The sequence below is a fragment of the Lynx canadensis genome, chromosome D4 (genome assembly GCF_007474595.2).
Source record: "Lynx canadensis isolate LIC74 chromosome D4, mLynCan4.pri.v2, whole genome shotgun sequence".
Classification (NCBI taxonomy): Eukaryota; Metazoa; Chordata; class Mammalia; order Carnivora; family Felidae; genus Lynx; species Lynx canadensis.
In genome coordinates, this window is record NC_044315.2 from 28433319 (window position 1) to 28443211 (window position 9893).

The window sequence follows — 9893 nt, forward strand, 5'->3', positions numbered from 1 at the left end:
AATCACATTTTTGACTTTACAAAAAGTTATTAGAAACTTCCCCACTACCACTTTATTTTTAATTTTGCCTCAAAAGGTGACATTTATTCAAAGGAAAAGAAAAAAGAAGAAATGATAAGATGTCCATCACTTGGCTCCCTTCCCTCCCCCTCCCCCCCCCCCTCCTCACTACTACTCAAGTGTCTGACTTCAGCTCCGGTCATGATCCTAAAGTTCGTGAGTTCGAGCCCCTTGTCAGGCTCTGTGCTAACACCTGCTTCCGTTTTGTGTCTCCCTCTCTCTCTGCCCCTCCCCCACCCTTGCTCACTCTCTCTTTCTCTCTCTCTCAAAAATAAATAAAGAAAAATTTTAATTGCTTTATTTTAAAAGGTAAAACTTCATACATCCTTTTAAAACAATAAAATTTCAACATATTAGACGAGTCAATCATACAAAGCTGTTTACGGCAGTAATAAGCAAAGTAGTAACATTTTACCAGTATAAAATACCCCAGAATCAAATCACAACTTGTATCCTCAAAGGTTCAAGTGTTTTATCCCACATAATAAAGTGTGGTCAGCTTTAAAATTCATTTTCTGGATGTCTTGTTGCCAATCAAGGTCTTCTTCCCACCATCATCTCACACGGTAGGAAAGCTGGCCAAAGAGGCGATTCCACAATGGTTGTCCCGGTCTTTGGCCATCTTTATGTAGCCATCCATGCCCCAGTCTGTACCCCAGCTGAAAGAAGACAGCATTTGCCATTTCATTCAAATAAATCAAATACATTTGTCTTTATTAACAATGGGACTTGATACTGAGCAGTGCACCAGAGGCCAAGACAGATTCAGAAAGTATCAGGAGAGGCTGTTCTTGTTCATGGTTTACGTTCCAAACCTGCACAGAAAGCTATTCCCCCAACCTTTCACGAAACTGCAAAATGAGAGACAGGAAAAAGAAACTCTCAGGGCAAGATGTATTTCAGAAATAAGAAAATTTTCAAGTTTAGAAATGCAGTGGTACCAAAACTATAGCAAGGACCTTAGCAAACTTGAGACAGTACCTTATTAGTATCATCCAATGAATATGTCTGTGTTCCCCCCACGTGGGGTAAAGACTTCTGCGACTTCAGCAGCGTGCTCAAGGGTTTGAGGACCTGCATCCAGACACTAATTCCAAAAAGGATTCCCTTTCCAATTTCAAAGATAAGTATTTTTGGCTTTTTATACCTGTTTTTGATAATCCAGTATTTTTTGTTCTCTGTCTCTGTTCCGTCAGCACCATAGCCAACCACCAGAACACCGTGATCCACGTCTTCACTGCTACAGCTTGGATCATAATAAATGCCTGGAAAAGTAAAATTCAATGCTGGGGTGACATGTGGCTTATCAAACATGCTGGTAGGCATATCAAACTTCATTAAATACTTAATGAATATTTAAATTACATATTACATAAATTACATTAAATATTGAAATAACATAAATCCAGAGAGATTTTAAAAACAAGATTTTTTAATATGCTAGAGATTTAGGCCCTCATCTAATGCCACCAGAAATACAAGTTGGCACAAACTCTTTTCCAAATAACTTGCCAAGAAGCATAAATGACCGCTTATTGATGCCTGGTCATTCTACTTTTAGGATGTCAGCCTGGGGATACAGCACAAAATACAAAATTATGTGAGCCAAGAGGTTTTTTTTTTTCTAGTTTCAATTATATTAATACAATTCCTTAGAAATTTCGAAAGGTCTGATAATTAAAAAAACGTAAATTGAGCTATACCAAATCAAATTCTGTAGCCATTTAAATATATTTATGACAAGCTTAAAATCATGAAGATATGATTCAAGTAATGTCACACAGAAACAACAGGCACAAATACTACATGTACAGAATGAACAACCATGTTAATCAACACACTCAAAATTCTACATTGTATTCTAAATACCTACTAGTCAATTATATGGTACGTCATGGTACCATTTTTCTACCTAAATTTCCATATGAACAAATGCTTACCTTCTTTATAGAAGCGGAAGGTATCCAGGCTTGCATCTATAGCAGCAGAGATGGGCCCCACAGCTGCCAATGTGATCATAAGTTCATTCTCCTTACTAGGGACGTCCCAGTAGTCAGTGACATTGGCAACAGAGTTCTCAGGCCTGTATTTGCAGGAGTCTCCCTTTCAAAGGTAAAGGGGAAGAGACTTGATTACTACCATCCACCTCCTGGGGAACATGAGTTCAAAACAGTTTGGAACTTACTGAATTCAAGACAAATTTGCTATAATGCACCCCAGGAGCTGAAATGCTATTTATTGGTTGTTTTGAAATTGAAAAATCAGCAGGTGTCTATTCAATGACACACTCTCCGTCTCCTTGTCCATAAGAAATTTTTCAATCTGGAGAAATCCATACCAGTATACAGAATGGTATACTGTACTTACCTCCACATAACATAGAAGTAGGAGCAACTATATGGTAACCATCAAGGCAGAGAACTATGCCGGATTAATAAATTTTAATGACAGTTCTGACAGTCTGCAGATACAAAGTCTACAATCTAAAATGTGAATATAAATATGGTAGCTGTTGTCTTTGAACCTGTTCAACTTGGATAACAAGACAAGAAGCTCTCTTTACCTGTGCATGATATGGATAGGATTCCTCTGAGTCCAGGCCGCCGTTGTCCTTAACATACTGGAAAGCATCATCAATTAGGCCGCCACTGTAGCCCTCATTGCCTTCAGTCTGAGAGCAGTCCACCAGGTTCTGCTCACTCAGTGAAACAAGTTTGCCAGTTTTCCGGAACATCTGTCCTTCAAGGGCACCAGTTGCACTAAAAGCCCAACAACAAAGACAATAACCCTGAAAACAAAATTGAAAAGCTCTTAGTCTACAAAATAAATAGTAAGAGTTTGACAACAGCCCATAGATCTAAAACTTCCTAAAACAACAAACTGCATATTCTTCCTCAACATCCATAGCAAGGACACTAATTCCTTTTGTCTTCTATTCTTTTTTTTTTAATGTTGTATTTAATTTTTGAGAGCGAGAGAGACAGAGACAGAGTACAAGCAGGGGAGGGGCAGAGAAAGAGGGAGACATAGAATCTGAAGCAAACTCCAGGCTCTGATCTGTCAGCCCCATTGTGGGCCTCAAACTCACAAACCACGAGATCATGATCTCAGTCGAAGTTGGACGCTTAACCAACCGAGCCACCCAGGTGCCCCTGTCTTCTATTCTTGAGAGGGACCTGCTGAATATTGTCACACCTGATCCTTCACAGGAGTTACATAGCCTTTCTCTCTCCAGTCCACAGATGAGGGGATCTCAACAAAGAAAGGTGCTTGGAACACTTTCCACTTCTTGCGCTTCTGGATTTTAAGGCCATTCATCACCTGCCTGAATTCTTCATTGGTCTTCAAGAAAAAGGAAATAGAATGTTGACAAGCGTGAGATTTTTTTTATAAGTACTGTGAGGAAAATAAAATAAAAAAAAATAAATAAACAAACAAATAAATAAATAAATAAATAAATAAATAAATGATATTGTGAGGATGACACACATAACATTCAGCAATCCATGCCACACTCACCATGTCACCAAAGGCATTCATTGCCATTGTGAAGGTGTGTTTCCCTTGACTGTGTTCCCGATTGTGCTGTTCAATCATTTTCATATTCCTCTCCCACACTGCTCTCCTCCATACTTCATCCTGCAGAAAAACAAGTATCTTATCATCTTGACTTCTATTTGAAAGCAAATCACCTGCACCAAGTGGATGTGCTCCCAGCAAGGAGGAGAAACCACAGCCAGGGATGGCCTGATGCTTCTGTGAGCTGTTCTCCAGCAGCCACACAGCAGGACATATGCCCACGTTGTGTACAGTCAAGGTGCCCTGCTTACTGCCTTGGTAAGAGCTGGTAAGAGCAGACTCAAGCTACTCTGTGTTATGAACTCCCACCAGCGTGGAACATTCTCTGCAACTTTCACTGGGCAGTTTAGATGTTACCAACCATGCCATATAGTTTCCCATGTGTTGCCTTCCACTGGGACCATCGTGCATCTAAGCTCTGATAGAGCTGTGGAGCAGCTGAGGCTACCCCCAAGCAAAGGCCAGCCAGGAAGAGTAAAGGATGCATGTTTCAAAAACCTGGGAAGGGAAAAGAAATGAGTATCTGATCAGGCCAAGCTGTCTGAAAAACCAACCTCCTTTTTTCTGAAATGTAAAAGCCACCCCGGTGAAGTAAAAACATTGAATTTATCCTCCCGAGTATTTCCACAGAGCTGTGGAAGGAGGAAGTCTGAGGATGTGGGATGTGCGGGACACTGCCCTGCGACCTCCGCTTCTTCCGGGGGACTTGGATCTCAGGGCAGGGAGGGAGGGGGGAGGGCCCCGCAGCAAAACCTGCGGGGATCAGGGGGCCGCGGCTGGAAGGGCCAGACCTGCAGATAGAGCTTCCTGGGAGCCCCAAACTCCCGACTCCCAAGGCTGGAGGCCGCGCTGGTTCCGAGAGTGTCCCTCCCGACCCCCTGCTCAGGTCTTGCGCTGGAAAATCACCCGTGACAGGTGCAACTGTGCAGGTGCAGTCACAGGTGTGGGTTCCGGGGGCTTCCCACTCTCCCCAGGGAGAAGAGTGCATCCTAGGTGCATTTAAGGCCTGGGACTCTGCCTGGAGGGCCCCGCCCCCACCACCTGCTCCCACCGCGATTGGTTGAGCCGATATGTGGGCGGGACCTCCGTGCTCTGGGACTCCAGTCTTGCTACGTGGCTGGGTTCATGCTTGACCTGCCTAGGGAGGTCTTAACCGTCTCAGTGGTATCCTGGCCAGGAGAGCTGGGGGACCAGGAACAGGACTGAGGAGGGAGGGCGCAGTGGTGGTGTATGGCGCCTGCCTGGGGACCCGAATGAACTAATTACCCTGAATCCATGAGCTGGCTAGTGGCTCACGAAAAGTAGTTCATAAGGAAGCCTAAATGGGTTTTCAGCGTCACCCTGCATGTCCTTTAGTCACCGAATTTTTGGTAAAAATCTCCCAGAGGACTGAGAACAGGATAATCTAGTCTAGTGGTTCCTGTTTACTCCAGGCAAATGTGGGGCAGGTAGACGAAGTGGCTAATGCCCACTTTCGGATGTGTTATCACTGTTACAGGAAGGGATGCTCTGAGTTTGGGAAGACTCTGGAGTGGACTGGAAATGAAAACTCGGGACGCAATTGGACAAGGCTCAAATCCTTGGACGAAAAAGGGGCAGACGGGAGGGGTGTCCAGGGAAGGCATGGCATTTTGTAATGCTCCTGTCCTACCTCTGACTGTCAAGAATTCTTCTTCCCTCTCAAACCTTTCTCCAAACCGACAGTAACGTAATGGGGGGGGAAATGGTTTAAAGAAATGGAGGAAAAGTAGAATCTAGAAACTACATTTACCTCTTCAGTATCCAACCTGGTTTCTTGAGATTTAAGAACTTTAAGAAAAATTAGCAAAACAGCGTTTATCAGGAAACCATGAATTTGCTGTCTGACGACCGGTTTTGCTCTCCTTAGAAACACGCTTCCATAGGTCTACACCACCTACTTCTCTGGACCTATGTCAATGATACACCCTAGTGACCTTCCTCACACATCTTCAGGACTTCTCTGCTCCCGGACAGCCATGGTCAAAGGGATTCTGAACACCACCTGGAGTCAGGGTTGGGCCAGCATGGCCATTCTGCAGCTCTCTCCGTGTGGGCCCCTCAGGCCCTGCAACACCCTCAGCCTGTTTCTTCAGTGAGGACATGAGGCAATAACTACATTTTACTCAGAGGATTAAATGAGACAATACATGTCAGGCATGAGCATAGAGTAGGGCTAATTTAATACTGCTTCCTTGTGAAGGCTGTTGAACAGAAATCCACAGGCCCAAAATGGTGTCACTTAGGTTAAGGGCCCAAGTCAGGAAACCAAGACTTAATACCTAACCCAACTGCAGGTTCAACCCCTAGCAAGGAAACCCTGAAAGAGTCAATTTCCTGGTCCACACTGGGGAATTTACTGAGAGCCTTTCTGCTCTCATTAGCAGAGCTACCTTGTCCAAACAATGCATTCTTTGCTAATAAATTCCATTCTTCTCTTTTGGCTATTCCCCTGCTTCTTATTTATTTTTAAGATTTTATTCTTAAGTAATCTCTGCACCCAACGTGGGCTCGAACTCACAACCTCGAGATCAAGAGTGGCATACTCTACTGACTGAGCCAGCCAGACTCCCCTGCCCTGTCTTTTAAAATCTTTCTTTGGTTTAGCTCAGCTGAGTTCCCTTCTACTTGCCAGATGGGATACTGCCTGATTCATGGGTTGTCTAATAAAGCCAATTACTTCTTCAAGTTTACTTGGCTGAATTGTACAATTTAACAGATTTGGTGGCAAGAACAAGCTCTGGATTAAACTTCTAGCAGCATTCAGGACAAGGAGAAATACGAGGCATGGTTTCAAGGTCTTCCTTCTTTCCTAACACTACGGGTAAGCTCCTCTGGGTCAAAGGTCCATTCTGTTTGTCTCTAACTTTGCCTTGAAGCTCCTGATCCCATTAACCATCCATTACAGGTCAGGCCAGCTTGAGCTGCAGATGGTTATGCCAGGAGCCCAGTGGTGCTGGTGTGTTTGCCAGGACTTCCACTGAGCTGACAGAAGGGTCTCCCTGAGGCAACCCCTGCCTTTCATGCCACATTCCTCAGCAAGAGGTTCCCAAGGGAATGGATGGTGGTGCTCATAGGGCCTTCCTAGTGATGAGACACAGTGCTGCTGATATATGAAGGAACATGTTTGTCCTGTTTGTGTAAATAAAGGCTATTGCTAGCAAGATCTTGGAGGCCAAAAAGCCACAAACATTGGTAGGCAAGGGTCTAGCATTTAAAGGCTGCTAGAGCTCTGGCCACCTCAAGAAGTCTGCCATGATAGAATAAGTTGGTCATAGAATAGGTTAGATGGACACTAGGCCACCCTCCAGCTCAAGAAAACTTCCATGCAATAAAAATACACTGTAAAACACACACTATCCCCAGTCCTGTGGCACTTCCCTCTTAGGTATTAGTTCCCCTCTGAGAAAGCCAAATTGAAGGGATCCTTCAATTCTAAAGAGTCAGGTGTGCTAGCTTCCAGCACACCTGCTTATTTTGTGCCTAAAAACTATGGTCCCAGAAGTTATATCAGCAAGATATATAGCTTTCTAGATATCAGTAGATAGCAACAGATATCTAACAAAATGGAAAAAAATTCTTAAAAATAACCTAGAATTACAGTGGCCACCATGAGGAACCTTCCAGTTAGGCCAGATTGTTCATTTAAGAAGTGTACATGAAAGTCAGGCATCCCAATCTAAATAAACAGAGTGGGGTGCCTACTTTAATTCATATGCAGAAGCCTCCAAAAGGCTTCAAGATTATAAAATAGTTCCAGTGAAAGATTCACTACAAAAGGCTACCAAACAATTAGAAACACGAGAGGTGCTTAAGACCAAAGACTGTAAAACTGACTTATGTCCTCCACCTCCTCAGCCCTCCTTTCCCTGAACTCTGTGTCTGCCATTTTCCCATCCCAGGTGCCTTTCCACCTGAAGAGACACCCACCTTTTTTACAGGACACCACCTGAGGTTACAGGTGGTCCTCCTGAGAAGCCTTTCATCCTTGGTCAAAGACTGAACTAAGGCCCACAGTAAAACTTTTCATAAACACAGCCAGGGTCCTCAAGAGTTTTCATTTGTTTGTTTATTTGTTTTATTCTTAAATAGATTCCCCCTGAGCCCAGGTGAGAGAAGGAAATAAAAATTCACATCATCCCTTCCTTTCCAACTCCAGACCTGTTGGCTATGAATCCTTCTTTCCTGGGAAAAACTATTTCCTTATTGTTCCTTTTGTTTTACATCCTAAGAACATGGTTTGGCTTTCCACTTGCCTCAGCTCTCTCTTTGGCCGTCTTTGGGAGTGGGTCTAGATTTTGTAAAAATAGTATCTTTTACACCCTCTTTAAGGATACCTCTTGGCTCCATGAAATCATTTAATACAATCAGAAATCTTTACTGTGTTTTGGCTAAAACCCAACAAAATATTTATTTTTAATTTAATAGCTTTATAATCAGAAATCTGGCCCAATTAAAAGCTGGTATTCAGAGTCTGATAGATTTTTGTTTTTTAGCTTCTCCCTTAAGCAAAATGCACTCAGAGGAAAAAGAAGGCTTTCTACAGGCAGATGGGTGTGTCAGTCCTTTGATATTATTTAGGCAACAACCAATTGTTTGAGAAACTAAACACTGCTGTCCCTGTGAAACTGGGAAAAATACTAGCAGAGAATGGAACAGAAGGCAGATTTGTTAAGCTACACGTAAGTCACTATTGATCACTGTGGCAGAATTTTAGCTATGTGTTGTTTAAAATAATTGTAGTTATAAATAGAGAACACTTCCACAATCACGTAAGGTAACAAAATACTATCGATAAGATCACAGGACATATTGCCCCAGTACACTACATTTTATTAACTCACTGACGTACAATAGAGACGTTTTGCAGAGTTACAGTCTTTGAAGTAGAACAGACCCCCTCCCGATCAGACAGGTAAGCAAAGGATAGAAGACAGCATCTTAAGAATGTGACTTCATTCTCCAACAGTCCTTGAATGCCACTCCACCCGGAGACCCTGGCTATAATTCTTGCCCTTAAAAATCCTCATTTGTAAGCCAGGGGACAATTTGAGACCTTGAGCATTAGCTCCCTGCTCTCCTGGGTGACAACACACCAATAAATAGCCTATCTTTCTTCACTGCAACAGCTGGGTGTTCGTTTCTTTACTGGCTTGCAGTGCATTAGGCGGACAAACACTCTTTAGTTCCATTATACTTCTTTTATGAACCCAGGCTTTACAGGACCAGAGGTGTGCTTTCAAAAACAATTCAAAGACCACCAATCCTTTTTACCAATCCCAACACCTCCCTTATTTATTTTAAAAGGCTTATAAGTACTGTAAAGAAGAAACGTCCTTCTAGAAAGTGTTTGTATTTTTTTCCCAGTGCCTTTACAATGTAAATACTTAGCTTTCAGCCAGGTCTTCTCCAGGAACTCCTTATGGCCCATCTCTTTAAGATAAAAATTCCAAGAAGATATTTCTTCTCAAGTAAAAACAAGGAGGAAAGGCCAATGAAAATTTGACCCTCCAAATAGAAATACAATTTTAAGTTTCTTCTCCACAAATTTTTTTCAAAAAATAGCTTTAGCCATCTAGACCAATAACCTTAACTTATTCCATCCACTAAAAAACCCAAACCCAGATCCAGCTTTTATAACTAGTAAATTTTGTACCTATTTTATGGCAGTAATTTTAAAACAGAAGGTGTAAGGTCTGTGTCTATATATTCAAGAAGCTGAGTGAAACTCAGACAAGATGAACTCTCTGTGCTCAGAGACTCACTCTCAGCCTCCCAGAATGACAATGCATACCTACACGTCACCTCTTCTTGATGTATTCATCTACCAATTGACACTTGGGCTGCTTCCATAATTTGGCTACTGTAAATAATGCTGCAATAAACACAGAGGTGAATATATCCTTTTGAATTAGTGTTTTTGTACGCTTTGGGTAAATACCGAGTAGTGCAGTCACTTGGTCATATGGCAGTTTTATTTTAAATTTTTTGAGGAACCTCCATACTATTTTTCACAGTGGCTATACCAGTTTGTATTCCCACCAACAGTGCATGCACTAGACTTCCTTTTTCTTCACATCTTCATCAATGCTTATCATTTTTTGTATTTTTTATTTTAGCCATTATGACAAGTGTGAATATTTAGCCAATATGACAAGAAGTGATATCTCATTGTAGTTTTGATTTGCATTTCCTCCATGATGACTGATGTTAAGCATCTTTTCATGTGTCTGTTG

The 9893-nt window shown here is 42.3% G+C and overlaps 1 protein-coding gene across 1 annotated transcript; it reads right to left on the reverse strand.

The window, feature by feature from the left end:
- Positions 1-421: 421 nt before the first annotated feature.
- LOC115499722 (cathepsin L1) lies at positions 422-3693 on the reverse strand. Its single transcript, XM_032595570.1, has 6 exons — positions 3580-3693; positions 3256-3402; positions 2624-2848; positions 2001-2163; positions 1208-1325; positions 422-719 (listed from the first exon to the last, which is right to left on the reverse strand). The coding sequence occupies exons 1-6, from the start codon at positions 3661-3663 to the stop codon at positions 620-622; spliced, it is 837 nt and encodes a 278-aa protein (XP_032451461.1). The 5' UTR covers positions 3664-3693; the 3' UTR covers positions 422-619.
- Positions 3694-9893: the final 6200 nt, after the last annotated feature.

Excerpts from the sequence above, each read along its gene's own strand:
- LOC115499722 (XM_032595570.1), bottom strand. The coding sequence starts at position 3,663 with ATGAAAATGATTGAACAGCACAATCGGGAACACAGTCAAGGGAAACAC. Across the intron at positions 3,403-3,579 it reads TGAATGCCTTTGGTGACATG|ACCAATGAAGAATTCAGGCA; the intron begins GTGAGTGTGGCA and ends TTTTTCTTGAAG. Across the intron at positions 2,849-3,255 it reads TAACTCCTGTGAAGGATCAG|GGTTATTGTCTTTGTTGTTG; the intron begins GTGTGACAATAT and ends TTTTGTTTTCAG.